The sequence below is a fragment of the Ischnura elegans genome, chromosome X (assembly GCF_921293095.1).
Source record: "Ischnura elegans chromosome X, ioIscEleg1.1, whole genome shotgun sequence".
In the NCBI taxonomy this organism is placed as follows: Eukaryota; Metazoa; Arthropoda; class Insecta; order Odonata; family Coenagrionidae; genus Ischnura; species Ischnura elegans.
In genome coordinates, this window is record NC_060259.1 from 104935852 (window position 1) to 104951411 (window position 15560).

The window sequence follows — 15560 nt, forward strand, 5'->3', positions numbered from 1 at the left end:
CAAGTTAACAGTATGTCCATGACAATGGCTGGTACAATCATGTTTTCATCATGCAGACTAGAGATAAAAGTAATAATGGACATACAGTATTTGCGGATAATAGTAAGTTCTAATTTAAGCTTTTATTTATAAAATCATAAAACATTATGAATAAGACCTGTGCCATACAAGAACAAAAGATACTCCATTAAATAGAGGCATCCAATAAAAATGAAATGAATCAAATAGTCTACTTTTCATACAATTTTCTTTCAGGAACTTCAACCTGATGATCCACCTCAAGCACCTACCCAAAGCATACAAATTAGGAGCCTGCAGTGGATACATGAAGAGTCTCAGTTGAAAAATGAAGGCAGCTCATTTGCACATGCATGCACAATTACGACTCTGATACACCATTAAAGTTTTGACTTTAATGTTTACACCATATAGCAGAACTTAAACTTGCATATTCTCCTAAAACCCATTAACAGTATACAAAGTCCCATTCCTTTTCGCAGAGCCTTGGCCTAGCTTCTGAAATAAACTCTCAACAAAAGAGAAAATTCTGTCACTCAAACTGAATTATAAGATTTTGATGACTTATTCATCTGCAACAAGGTTCCAACAGCAGCAACCACAAAATTAACTTAAAAGACATTATATAGCCAAAAGTTCCAATGGCAAAGAAGCATGTGAAAAATTACATCCTTTCAACGAGGCCACTCCTGAGTTATATTTCCAGCATCTTCACATTTAAGAGGAAGCCATTAAAATTTTCCACCGCATATGTAGGGGGATAGTCAGAAAATATCCCTCTCTAAAGAGAGTGATTGAGTCCTTGCTACATAATGATAACATCAGTCCTGAATTACTTTCTTTTATTATCTTATGGAAAAACCATAGTACCAATAACCAAATAACATTTCATTACCATACCATAACTACAGTAATTTATAATACTAAATACCTCAACTTGCTTGCAAATGAAAAGAGGAACCCTTACCGAAAAACCTCCTTCACATATGCCATCAATTCAGGACCAATTCCGCCGCCAGGGAGCATTGTAACAGTATGTCGTCCTCCATACTTGGCTTTGGCAATTGCTGCCTGAAAAGAAAATAAACCAAAATTTTATCACAATGAAAATAAAAAATGATTAAGTAAAACCTGCATGATACTAATCAATGCATCTAGACATTATAAAACAACATAATTGAACAATAAAACTGGAATGAATAAACAAAATAACTTATGCTGAGTGAGAAAGTGATTCTGATTTTCCACTTGACATCCAATGATATTGTTCAGGTTGATATTTGCTTCCATGGTTAAAAGATACATAAAATTTTCAAATTATTTTCTCACACAGTACTGATAAATCAAACAAGATCACATTAATAGCACAAAAATTGTTAAGCTGATGAATATTGTTTGAAAATGAAAAACTGAATGGCACTGATATATTGCACAAACGACTGCAAAATTCACCTAAAAGTATTTTTTCATACGATATTTTAAATAGAAAAAAATACGGAAATTATCTTTCTTCAATGAAGCTATTCCATATGTAGATGGACCTTAAGAAATGTCCCTTTCTTACAAGAGCATTTGAGTAATTACTTTATAGCTAAGCTTACAATCTTGATTTCCTTTCCTTTAAAGTGGGAACATATTGAAGACCCGAACCTTTTTTTCATTATTAGACGTTCTGCATCTGAAGTTAAACTCCCCTCATGTGCCTTTTGATCAGCATTTGAACTTGCCGCTCTAATGCACACGGAGAACATGGGAATGATGAAGATGCAAGCAGAAAGAAGGAGAAGCAACTCATGAAATGACTATACTTCCATTTTTTGCACCTTGCATTCCACCCAACCAACATCGAAAAATGTGTAAAAATCACGGGTGACCCCATAAAGTTATCACTGTGGCCAGTCCTGGCATACTTGAACATTGGAAACGGTAGAATAGCTGAGAAAAATTGTGCAGTCACAAATTTTGGTACAGGATTAAGAATAGAGTGGGAGCCAGAGACTACCCCTCATACACAGTATAACCTCAATATAATAAAATTCACGGAACCAAAAAAGTAGTGACTTTGTTGCTGTGAAATTAGTTATCTGTTATCTTATTTGCTATGGAAAGTAAAATTTTTCATCAAATTTACAACTAATTATAATTAAAAATTTTAAAAACCAGACAGAAAATCCCTCCGCCTCCAGTCTTCTTCTCACACAAAGTTACAGCAGATACAATTTTTCTTATTTAAGACAATATAAATCCACAGAGGAGAGAGATTTTGTATTGGCAAAAATTGAATAGAAATTGAGGAGCAAGTTCAGATAATCCACTTCAATCCTAGTCAGGCAAGTATCAAACTATTGCCTCTGTGGAAATTCTGCATTCAGTTTGCACTAACAAGTGACTCGGAAAAGATTTACTGCAAGCTAGTCTAGGGTTTCATAAAATTTAAAGAACCATGTCCCCAGGCTCTCTTTATAAATTATTGCAAAATGGAAAACATAAATATCAAATATGTACCAAGGCTTACTATACGTGGAGGAAATCTCAAGGAATATCTCAGGTGATACAAAACATTATCCCCTGCACCACAAAATCATGCGATTGTTTTCCTTACTGAGGTTGAGGTGTAAACCAACAGATTCTGTAATTTTTTATCAGTCGTGTTGATTTCCTCAATGTATGAAAATTTGTTCCTGAAATATATGACAACCAGTCTCTAAAGTAGACTTATTCCCTTCAATGTATAACTCAACTGATGAACTTGCATCACCCTCGGAGCACTCATTTTGCCTACAAATTTATGTTCAGCTATAATTCCCATTTACATTAGTTTTCATGATAAACTCCACCTGCAGCATGTAGATTCCTGAACGAGTAGATGGTGCCTCCTCAATTATCCTCCTGCTTGCGAGCACCAACTGTCAATTGAATTATTATACCTCAAAGATTAAGTTTTTTAACCCTTACACCACATACTTTTTATTTTATTCTTTGTGTCACATTATTTTCTTTATCAAATGTTTCCACTCAAAATAATTTGCTGTAACTTTAACTTCACTTCAGCTAAAGTCAAGCGCAATTTGTTAAGTTGACAACTATTGGTTAATAATTGGCCATAAACAACTTTTGTCACATATTTATAATCAATCTAGTCAGCCCTTGCGTAAGCTTTTCAGCAGGATTCCATCAGCCATCACCTTTCTCATCTCTCCTTATTCTATTCGCATTCACAAACATATCCCCTTAACTCTAACATAATATTCATCCCTGGTAACATCACCATCTTATCTACATCCTAGCCATTGTTCGCCTTTAGGCAAAGAAACTCACTTAATGCCTGTAACAACACTGACCTACAATTAAAGTTGTCCATAGAGAGCTACCAACTCAGTATGGATGTCAAATGTCCAAGATGGCCTTTTCTTTCAAATATCATCACAGAGTGTCACGTTGTCATTCTTCTACCTTATATGCTACTGATATGGTACCACAATTTCCACCACGTCAAGCCTCAAGCAATCAAGTTTAAATATTCAAATCACTCAGTGGTGTCAGTCAGAAAAATGGGAAAACGCATGTTCATAGAAGTTATCTTTTAAATGATTGATACCTACAAGGCAGGATTGCTGTACTACACAAACCACCCCTGATTCCCATGAATCATTAATTTTAATATAGTAATGAGATCCAAATCCAATTTGCACATGCAAGCATAAAATTCAACCTTTTGAAAATGAAATTCATAACTACAAGTGCATAAGTGCATTCAATATTTGTGATAATACCTGAGCAACATATGAATTTGAGCAAGACTCAAAAACCATTATTAAATTGCAAGCATAATGTCTTACACAAATTTAATCACATGACATGTGGTTCTTACTGGTTTGGCATTTCTACAAGACTGTGTGTGTGTAAAGTGCAGGGGAATTAAGAGTGAATTAAAGTCACATCAGCAGCATTAAACAATTTTCCTCAAGTTTCAACCAACAACACGAGAGCGAATTACCTGATTTTAGTGGATAATGATACGATGGATCTTCATGCAATCTGTCCTCCACAAAATTTCATCGTTTCTCATAAATATAGCAGGAGATACAGGAAAAAGGATATTTAATACCAACAATGAATATAAAAAGCAAAGCATTATTTAAATATTAAGTCATAAGGTTAAAATCCTGACTAAGGGATTCAACTTACCATAACACACCAAAGCAATGGAGACATTATAAAAGAAAACTGTGATTTACTGCATGTACCAAATATTTACTAGTGATACAAGTACATATAGCACACCCACCTAAAGAAACCATTAAGGTCCAAGCTGAGTCTTTAACCAACGTAACAGCTCAAGTAAATAAAAAGCATAGCATTTGGTGATCACTTAAGCATAAATTTGGGTGAACAACCATTTCCTCACATGGAGTGCAGAACACCTTCTCAGGCATTAACTATCGGCAGGCATGACCGCACATGCATCAAACAATGCTCCATTTATGCTGCAACCCTTTTTATTCTCAATTATGTTTCTTATACTGCCAGCCACAATTTATCAATTTAAAACCTATCATTTAACAAGATAAAAGGATTCTATTTGTTTTATTATCTTCAAAATGTGGATTATCACCCTAGTGTTATTAAATTCAGAAGCAATACATACTTAGGAGTTTCCTGTTATAACCCTGGATTAAAAAAACTGAAATATATGGCTCAATAGACCGCCTCAATAATAAGAGTTTACAAAAATCCAGAAATAAAGGATGCGTCAATATTTCACTTATCTCCTACACTGACAAGTTTCAAACTAAGAATTTATAGACCAGAAATTGTCACTAATGCTATCCTCGTGCATCTTTCAGACAATCCCTTTTAAAAAACATCCTGCCATTGATAATGGAAATAAGATAAACTGATATCAACTCACAATTTAACAATATTATCCTCATCAACCCCAGCTTTACAATAGATTAACTTTACTATCTGCAAACTTGGTACATATATACCTCAACATGTATAAATTTAAAATTTATAACTATGCTATACCTAATAAAAATTTAAAAATTCAAATAATGCGTGTAGTGGTGGAACAAATAGAGTTTAAAAATCAAAAATGAAGAAGCTACAAATGGAAAATGCCAGGAAATGTGAGAAAATATCAAATAGACTCCACCATAATTTAGTAATGATGAAATAACTCCTAATATTCAAGAAACTGAAGAGAAATATGGCAAATAGTACAACTAAAGTCAACTAAACATCAGCTAGCAATTTCAGAAGCCATAAAGAAGAAAAAGAAGAGGATCTTACCGACAAATCAGATGCAAACAGCTTAAATGACACTAAAAATGGACTGCACAAGGCATATAAAGAATTTCTTTGGGGAAGGAAGGCTGCCAATAAAAATCCATGGATTGTGAACTTGTGATTGTGAAAAATTAACTCTTAGAACTCATTCAGCAAAAAGAAGGAATATGAATGCAAAAACCAAAGATGACGAATTTAAGTATGCAATGTGAAATCTGGAATGAAAATTGTTGCAAAGTGAGGAAAGCTAGAGAAATAGGACGAAGAGTACCTGCAAAGATGTGCACAAACATCTCTCGCAAAGAAAGAGGAGGTTAATTATAGGACAGTGAGGAACCATTTCCAGGAGTAGAGGGCAAGACCAAATTTCATAAGGCACAAAAACAGAGAATTTCTGTTAGAAAATGAAGACACATTGAAGAGATACAAGGAGTAACCACCGGTTAAGTTTTGTGAAGGATTCATCCACAAAATCTCCATTGAGCAGACGAATATAAGCTCCACAGAGAATGAAAGAGGCTTTTAAAACCGCCAGCCAAGCAGAAGGATGGAAGAAATTCGGCACCAAGGATCAAGATGACAGGCCTATATAAGGCAGACCACCCGCATCATTACCACTTAGACCTGAAGATACCTGCTGGAATGCAGGTGAAACTGTGGTCACCATAAACAATGAACATGGTTGGAAACCCCAGAAGATGCTGCCATCATTACACAAAACCATGAAAGCCTTTGCACCAACTTAATTCCTATCAGTCTCTAGCCTGATGGAGTGGCAGGCTAGGAACATTTTGGGACAGGGCCAGGAAACCATAAAATTAAATTCTGATACTTGAGTTGCCAAGAGACCAATGATGGACGAAGCAAAAAGGAAACAGAATAGTACAAGCAGAAAGAGCACTTCTCAAAAAAAGTCTCCTTACAGCTAGGAATATATGCATTGAAGCTATGAACAGTCCATTAGGACTTGGCCAAATTCCAATCCAAGTACATATACCACCTTAGTAGTCACATACTAACTGTAATACACCTTCAGAGCATATCAGGACACCAAAAGGAACCTACATTCAAACAAAATGCTCCTCCACCGATGCAGCCGTCAGCAAACTACAAACCAAAACAAATTGCTTAGCACTAGGTAATACTCAAGGACATGAGTAAGTTTTACGGGTAAAAATGATGATTTGTACATGCATCTAAGTTTAAGTGTTGCTTAAAGAATCATAGTGTCTCTAGGAAGGTCGAAAGAATTAATTTGGCATTGGGATGAAGGATGAAATGTGTTAACAACGACCTTCATTGATAATATCATTCATTGCATTTGAATGAAGTAGAAATGCATTAAAAACAGAAATTCTGAAAGAGGATACCTCCAAATTAATTTTGAAACATTCTAAATTATCAGCTGGACATGAAAATAAACAGATGCATGAAATTCAACCGAAACATCACATCTAAAGTCGAAATTTTTTTAAGCTCACGCGCTCACTAAGTAAACAACCAAGACAAAAAAGTTGATAAGTTTTCTATAAGAGGCTTTTAAACATAAGCACATTAGTTTAAAAGCCATTTTTAAACTGTTACTTCAGAAGTTACATGCATATTATAGGCTTTAAAGGATAACTCTCAATATAGATTACATAATTATACAGTTAGCTACCCTAACTATATATTATAGTAAGCTATGCCCAGACATGGAGCAAGTAGTGCATTAGATAAGTAGTAGTTGACCTCAGCTGCAGACGGTAAAGGAAAACATATCGTCAATTCCATCATTGCAACAAAATTATCATGTTAAACAAAGCGTATGAACTGAAAATAACTATCTCCAACAATCATCTTTCTATAGCTTCAAACCCAGAAGGTAACAAGGAAGGATTTTCATTTGAAAAACTCCATTCCAATTAATAGTGAGGCCACACATGCTTACTCCCTGAACCCTTACTCTAGCTGCACACTCTCGATAACACAGAATCAGAATTAAAATTATTTCCATAAACACAACCATGACAGATGATGCCAATTAACATCATCCACATCCTACTTTACAAGTGAAAAACAAAGTCACTTGGTGAGATTCCCCTCCAAATAAGAACCCATAGAAGAATACTTATGCTGAGAAAATATTACATAGTTGCATTAAATGGGTAAACAGATTATGTCTTTGCCACTTTAGAGCAAGGACTTTGACATCATCCCCTCAAAACATCAATTGTGTATGTGTTAACTACCAACCTCTAATTTTCATACATGTAACAATAATTAGTAATGGACCACGTTTTAAACAAATATGAATCACAAGTATAAAAAACTTCAGAATACCATGATTAAGGTCATAGGTTAGCAAGCAATTATGTAAACATGCAAGACAATCATGACCTAAAAACAATCCTCTCGCTCGCATTCACAGAGCTTTAATGCAGATATCCTAACAGTTAAAAGAAGCTAAAAGTAAAAAAAAATATGTTAATCACATTCACTAGCACTGACTCCAAATTTAACACAACTAGGTTTATTTCATGCCAGAACAACACAATTAAATTCGGAATTGATCATCACTATGACACAGTACGTTGGCAAATATAAATAAGTGTTTCTCATAACATTATAGACGGGAGGGATATACTCTGTGGTGGAGCAGGTGATACACATGAGTTCCAGTCATACGTATGCATGTCATTTGTATTTCTTTAAAACAAAGGATAAACCATTAATGGATGGGCAGAATCACCTTACTACCATTGTAGAGTATTAATAATCAAATAAACAGACGGTTACAACTGTCAATGTTTGTAATAGTTGATTAAATATGACTCAAATCATGGAAGACTTCATTTTATTTATTTGAGGGACAAAGAACTAAGTCACCTCTAAGATTCCGTCAAGCTCATCCCGACTGTAAGAGCGTTATAAGAGTGACACTTAAATTTAATTATCCTACAGCAGCAGCTTAAAAGCAAGACAACTAGATTGAGAACTATATAAACTACCATTACCACTGCTATTTGAATGAAGTCCCCTATTATTCGTTCCAACCTACCTTTCTTCGACAATTTTCAGGGCAGCAATCGTTAAATTGCCCCAAAATGTATCATATCTAAAACCAACGTGTATTCTAGCTGCATTTCGATTGACATTTAATAGCCAAATCGCTGTAACTATGATAAAACCTAATAATTGTTTAAAAACCAATAGCTATCTCATGACGACATATGGGGTGTGATTATCTACAGGTGAATTAAAGAATACCAAAAGTGATTAATAGTATGCGGAGTTCTATAACGTCTGAATGTGACAAAATAGGAAAAAAAAATGATGATAAAATTTAATTTATAAACCCAAAATAAAGACTTACCACTCGTTTGGCTGTAGGATTTTTGTGCTGCGAGTCATAGTCTGGCGCAAGAGAGGCCTAAAGAAATAGTCAAAAACAAATCAATGGCAACATACAATTAAGTTGCAACTTAAAAGAAAAATCTGGGACACAAAGTGGAAAAAAGAAACTTAAAATCATTCCGAGTCTTTGAATTTGCTAAGGGAAATAACTGTCTACTGACATAGGAATGCTAGGAATAAATGAATGTGTTAACTCTAGTATCTTGAAAACAGCAAGTACACTTATGAGAAAAGGTACACGAAATCTATGGATCAGCAAATTCTTTACAATGATACTTCTGTGTAAGGTGAGATCCATTTCTACCTTTAATAACTCTATCAGTTATTAATTACACAGCTTAATATTCTATGGGAGAATTTTAACAATAATCTCACTTCACTACTCAAATTCTAATCGTAAAATCGAATTCTTACTAAAAAGCAAGGTGCTGAAAAAATTGGGTTATCATCTCTTATGCGGAATATTTAGAGGAAATGCATGCAGCCATAATAAGCATGCTATATAGATTTTACTGTCCGTGATTTACAATACCTTCCGTACGAAAGAAATGGGCGACAAATGGGAAGTTTTCAAAAGCGGCCGAAGCCTCTCACACACTCGAACGGCCATGTTTAGCAGCCGACAAGAACAGAGACACCACGGAAGACACCTTTGTCCAATGTTGCCAGTGTTGCCGCAATCCCTATTTCTGACAACGACGCAAGGAAATTACGATGTGTCGAAAGGCGGGAAAAAATATGTATTTATCATGAGCAGCAACACATTTTTGTGAATATAGTAGTCAGAATAAGTACCTTTATTGGAGGAGAAAAAATACATGTTATCTAACAGTTAATAATGGCAAAAAATTGCGAAAGATCATTGAATTACAAAACTTTTAAAAAATTTATTCAGTCATTGACAATGTATGTTTTTATGCATGATTTTTGGCAGGCACTTATCAAGGGATTGTTCTCGCGAGTACTCGCCAGCTTTGGATTCCGGGGATGGGTTTTGCCAGTTTAAAATCGGTTCCTAAAATTTTCAGAGGTTAGTACTTAATTTCACAGTGCCCATACTCCTATACTATCTCTTCTCGATATTAAAGATCACCTGTTCTCAAGTCCGTAGCCAGGGGGGGATTGATCCCCCCCCGAAATGAAAAAAATTAAATAGATACTTTATGCTCGCTTGGTGCTCACACGACGATATTATATAGTGGCGTAGAGACATCTAGTAGTCTAATGCGACTTAAAATTTGTAGGTGCAGTGCGTGTAGTTGTAGTGCAGTGTGTGTTAATTCATTTGTTCCCTGCAACGAAAGCTAGAAGGCTAAATTCAATTTTATTATAATGTTTTTATATTTTCCTTCAAGGGTTTATAATAAATACGTATACGCTATTTTATTTAACTTATAAAAATAATTTTATGTTTGTCTACTATTCCATAAACCCCCCCAAAATATTTTCTGGCTACGGCCTTGCCTGTTCTACAGGCATTGAGGCACTATAGTTGTTTGGCCCCTCCTCCATGCCAAAATTAACTGTAGAAAATCACAATAATCAAGACACTCCACTAATGGGGACATGCTGGGATGTGATGCCAGGCTGGTTTTTTCCTCGGAATCAAAGTTGACATCCTGGATGGGTATGGAAGGTGAAGGACTAAAGTGAAATTGTCAGACTGTGAGATCTCCATTCGCATCACATGTAATCTTTTCCAACTTGAGTAAGGGAAATAAATTTCCTCCATAGAGACAGATCTTATGGTCATCTTGACACTTTGAAGCCTGTGGTATTTTCGTGTGCAGGTTAACCTGGGTTTCACACAATTGTGTGAAACCCAGGAATTTTTATGTATTTTTATAAAATCCAGATCATTTAGGAGCTGCTAAATGGCCGCACCTTCCATACAAGAAGACCAGATAGCTAACGAAAGAAGCTACATAGTTTCAGCCCGAGAAAAATTCACTGGACATTTTTCCTCGGATTAGGACAGCCTGAGCTCTGCTCAGGTCCCCAGGAGGAAATATACATCCTGAGGTATGCTTGGGCTTCAAAGTGTTAGGGCAACCAGTCAGTTCAGGTTTTAGTCTTGATAGACCCTAGACTATACTACCTAGAGATATGGGCACCTTTACATAGACAAATAAAGGCAAAGGTGATTATTCAAAATCTTGATGGTTAAGCTTAAGTATAATTAAGGGACAAAAATGGTGCAGCATACTTGATTATAAAGGTATGGTAATATCAGACTGTGTTTTGGTGGCCCAAGCTATTGCCTCTGTAGCTTATAATATAGGTGAATCCTGCACTGATTCAGTATTCCTAATGTTTGCCCTTGTGGCAATGCACCTGTTTTGCTTACTTTCAGGATGGATCATCGAAAGGTGACTGGTGCCATGTGCTATTCCTTCAGACTGGTTATGAGACCTTGAGCACACAAATCATCTTCAGTTTCCTCACCTTAACTTCAAGGCCAGCTTCTTACAGTTGCCAGAAGCCTTCTTGCCACACCCATGTTAACAGCACTACCTCCACCCTGTGCTAATTATTGTTATCCACAAAAATGTTCAAATTTAAGGCAAAGTCAACAACTGAATGACAATTATTTAATTTGGATTCATTCAATAGCCTTCTTGATTATTAGCCCTTTTAGTGCAGCGCGCCGATATATCAGCTTTAACCACTCGGCTGAAAAGTGCGGCATGCCGATATATCGGCTTTTACGTTATTGTTGTTAAATTTGAGGACATTGAAATAAAAAACTTATACATCAGTAAACGTATAAAAATGTTGTGATTATTGTCCAATTTAATCTCATTAATTAAAAAAAACGCTTCATTATATCTAAAAAATTTAACTATATAATGTTTATTTTTACTAGTTGCTACATTTTATTAGAATACCCTCCGCATTTTTCGACTCTACCCCGGGAAGGAGGATAGCACTAAAAGGGTTTAATAGGAATCATGCCTTCTAAACAGAGGATTCCCCTGCAAAAACTGAGAGTAATTGGAATACGTATGTAAATGAATGAGTCAAAGACAGAAGCTGCAAAGAAAAATTCAGGAGGGTTGCCTTAAGCTTTCCCCAGGTAGCAGCCTCCAGAAAACTGGGGCATATTCCTCAAACAAAATCCTGAAGAAGAATAATCCTGAATTGTTAAAATTATGACATTATCTGGTAAAAGACACTGATAAGAATAATTATCTGTCGCTATTTTATTTCTTCCTCATTATTATATACCAGCTCATTGAAGCTTCAATGGCTACACAAAAAAATCCTAGGAAATCCTATCATAAACAAGATATTTTCACCCTCATTTTAAACAAATAGCCACCTAACCAGAAACGGTATTGCCCTTGGTCAAGAATATTTCCTTGTTACTGACGACTTCCCCATAAATGATCAAATATGTTCTCATACATAAAATGCAATTATAATTAAATTCATGCCAACCATTTCCCTTCACACCACTTCCCTATGCTTCATCAGCAATATAGGTTGGAGAAAAAATTATATCACAAAATTTTAACCCTGGATAGCTGATGCCAGTAGGAACCAAATATATATAAAGAGTTAGAGTTGAAATGGCATCATTTTTTAACTAAAGAAACTTTGAGCAAAGCGCTCTGATTGCCCACAAATTTGACCAGTTGCCAGAACCCTTGAACACATCGCAATCTCTCGCAGGTGAAGCATTCCAAGTCATGAGTTGCCCTGAGCATCCAGCAACAGGACAAACTTGCAGCCAATCAGATGACCAATGGTGCATTTTCAACGTAAACATAATTAGCAATTTCCGCTCCTACTATCCTCGACTATCAAGGCTCAAAATTTTGAGGCATAATTTTTCTAAACCCCATATACTTATATAGTAATTACTCCTACATCAAAGCTATACATATATGTATCATCATTAAATGTTAATTTAAAAAAATTCCTTGATAGGAATGCAAATTACAGCATTGTTGAATTTTTGGAAAGAAAATGTAAATACTGCCAGTGATGAAATGAATGTTGTGTCATGTATTTTACTACTACTTAGGTAAATTGTACTTACATATCTCAATTGAATCCTGTCATTTTCGTATTAAAGTATTTCTATGTTACACAGTAGGTAACCTTCGGAAATAAATTTTATTATTTCACTACTTGGATTTTTCATATGATGACCATTTGAGATAAGAGGGCTTGATAATAATAATAATAAGATATAATAAAATATTGACGAATGAGTACTGCGTGAGTAATAGAAGTGTGAGAAGTTTGAGCGATTGAAACTACAGTGGTCAGTCCAATGGTTGGTATTTCAATAAAAAATGCAGTTACCCAAAATAATACTGAAATTGACTGATGACCATTAAAATATACAAAGAAATACAATAACTACACTGAAGACAAATGACACACCAAAATCAAAAAGATATTTAAGTTCCCCACGAAGAGGTACATAATTGCAATTAATAACCACTTCTTAGTTCAACCTGATAAGTTAAATAAATTACAGGGAAGGTTTTCTCAAATATTGCTGGCTTCTCCATGCTGATGAGTAAAGAAACTCTCAATTCAATGCTTGAGCTTAACTTTCCATCCTTGGATTATCATGCCAAATGGGTAACCTGCAGCCTTCGCTAATCAGCAAGGGCAGTTGTTCCAAATTTAGTTCATATTTGACTGTTGTTTGGCATAAAGTTACAATCTAAGTCAAGAGGTGGAGTATTGGGCAAATTGGTAGCAAGAGCACTTTTTTGTACATGGAGCAGAGCTGCACAATGGATTCACAGCAGAGAATAAACATAAAATGGAATTCATCTAAGTCACAGGTGGAAACCAAATAGGCCTGTGCAGGTTATGGACATCTTTCTACCAGATCAGATTCTATTCTATTAATTCAGAGTAAAATATAATCAGTTGCATATATGTATGTATGTACTTAAATATTTGTTCATTCCACTGACAAAGACACAATTTCTTTTTTTTAGATTAAAAACACAATTTTGACCATTTAACCCTTTCCTGCCGGTGCCTACAATAGGAAAACGTTTTCGTGCCACGAGTAGCATGAGAATATTTTAAACCTCTCTCTACGGAGCTCTTTGTTGGGGTGAGTTGCCTGGGTATTTTCGTCCCTCAGATTTGGGGCCCAGCTCAAGTCCGTCCCTTACCCCAGCCACTGGACTTCACCCTCCAACCCTATTATAGCACAAATCCACGGTCAACTTATTGCGTTACCAGTGTTTTTTTCAACCAAACATTGTAGTTGATTTGAAATGATTTACTCTTCTAAATGAATTAATACCATTTTTTTAAGCATTGTGGAATTTTAAACAGGTTTCTAATGTTAATAACAACAAAGTCAGTAAATATAAGGTAATAAGACTATAAGTCCGGAAGTCCATTATTTTTAATGCTAAAATTCCATTTAAAAATTGCTTGGGCTCAGAACAAAACAAAGAATTCATTTCAAAGTATAAGAACATAGTAGTATGCAATAAAAAGTATCACTGAAAAAAACTATTGAAAACTTAACTACTATGCAACGGATTCATGCGGTGAGGATGGTCATCAATGAGTGGGAGGGTCGGGCTTTATTGCCTAGGAGTGGCCCTAAGGACACGCTAAGCTGGGTCTCAGGCCGGGCCTGAATGCATCGGACAATTGCTACTTCAGCGGTCACTTCCCTTCCCTCGCATCGGCCAGAGCCGACGTCCGGTCATCTGCGATGAAAAATCCGCGACAGCCATACCCAACGTAAGGTGTTCTGCATATGAAAATGCCAGTCAGCTCCACGCGACATCCGGCGCGAAAGAGTTAAAAAATCTTATCGGTATCATAGAAAAAGCTTATACTTTTTACATGCCTGATGTGTAGGTGCTGTAATTACCCAGCATAAATAACTAATGATACTGCGCACCTAGAGTTTGCATTTAATCTTAAATTCATGATATGCACTATGTTCACAATCTTACACTTCCTATCTTTTCAACCCATTTCCGATCAAGAAAAAGACTTCATTTTGAAGAACAATAGAAAATGTAACAACAGTAAATCAATTCCTATGAAGAGAAGCTTATAGCCCATGGATCTTATTTTCACTTATTTCTAGACAAATTATGACTCTAAGTAATGATAATAACATATGAAACTTTTACTGAGAATTAAAATAAATGCATCACATACTACAATACACAGAAGAAGAATACTCGATTATTAAGAATTTATTTTTCATATTCAAGCCCAAAGATTATTGTTTTCAATACAAAATATTGAAATGATTTATCAGTTGTTTGAATACAAAATCTTCATGGTAACAAGATGAATTTCATAGCAAATGGCTCAGTACACATTGGTACTAGATTAATACAAAGTGTCACTTCACAATAGAGCATGTGGATTATCACACACATACGAATTCAAAATGAAAATTTTCCCTAGTGTATGATATGCAGAAAGATTTTTAATAAAAAGCCATGATTAAGGAAGGCATGCATGCTCATTAAATTCTTAAATTCATGACAGAGATAAAACTTAAAAATGAAAAGGCTACACACTACGGTGCACTAAACATGGAATGAGGAGAAGAAAAATTAATAGTTTAAAATATGGATATACAATGGACAAGACAAATATATAACTTTTCAGTTACGCATTTAGAAAATAAAGGCAGGTTAGAGGAAAAAGAATTTTGAAATGTTCCAGGAAGTATGATAGGCAAGAGAGGTGCATTTACGTTCAGCTCAACGGGTGAGAGAACAACAAGGCGAGTCAAAATAAAACTTTTAACAACTGCCCACTCCTTTTATTGCCTGAGGTTCTTGCAGTGCATTTTGATGACATATTTTCACTTCACCTAATCATTATGTTAAGGT

The 15560-nt window shown here is 35.3% G+C and overlaps 1 protein-coding gene and 1 long non-coding RNA gene across 5 annotated transcripts in view; one reads left to right on the forward strand and one right to left on the reverse strand.

The window, feature by feature from the left end:
- Positions 1-9362, reverse strand: part of LOC124171692 (isocitrate dehydrogenase [NAD] subunit gamma, mitochondrial-like) — a 41977-nt gene extending 32615 nt beyond the window's left edge. For 3 of the 4 annotated variants that reach the window (XM_046550949.1, XM_046550948.1, XM_046550947.1), the window contains exons 1-3: positions 9239-9360; positions 8666-8722; positions 986-1089 (exon numbers count right to left, since the gene is read on the reverse strand). In XM_046550949.1, the coding sequence (XP_046406905.1) occupies positions 986-1089; positions 8666-8722; positions 9239-9316 (239 nt within the window). In that variant the 5' untranslated portion in view covers positions 9317-9360. Of the gene's footprint in view, positions 1-985; positions 1090-8665; positions 8723-9238 lie in introns of all 4 variants that reach the window. The other variant, XM_046550950.1, reaches the window with a different exon arrangement.
- On the forward strand, positions 9361-11456 carry LOC124171693. Its single transcript, XR_006867911.1, has 3 exons — positions 9361-9537; positions 9641-9736; positions 11060-11456. It is a non-coding gene; the product is annotated as an uncharacterized LOC124171693 (long non-coding RNA).
- Positions 11457-15560: the final 4104 nt, after the last annotated feature.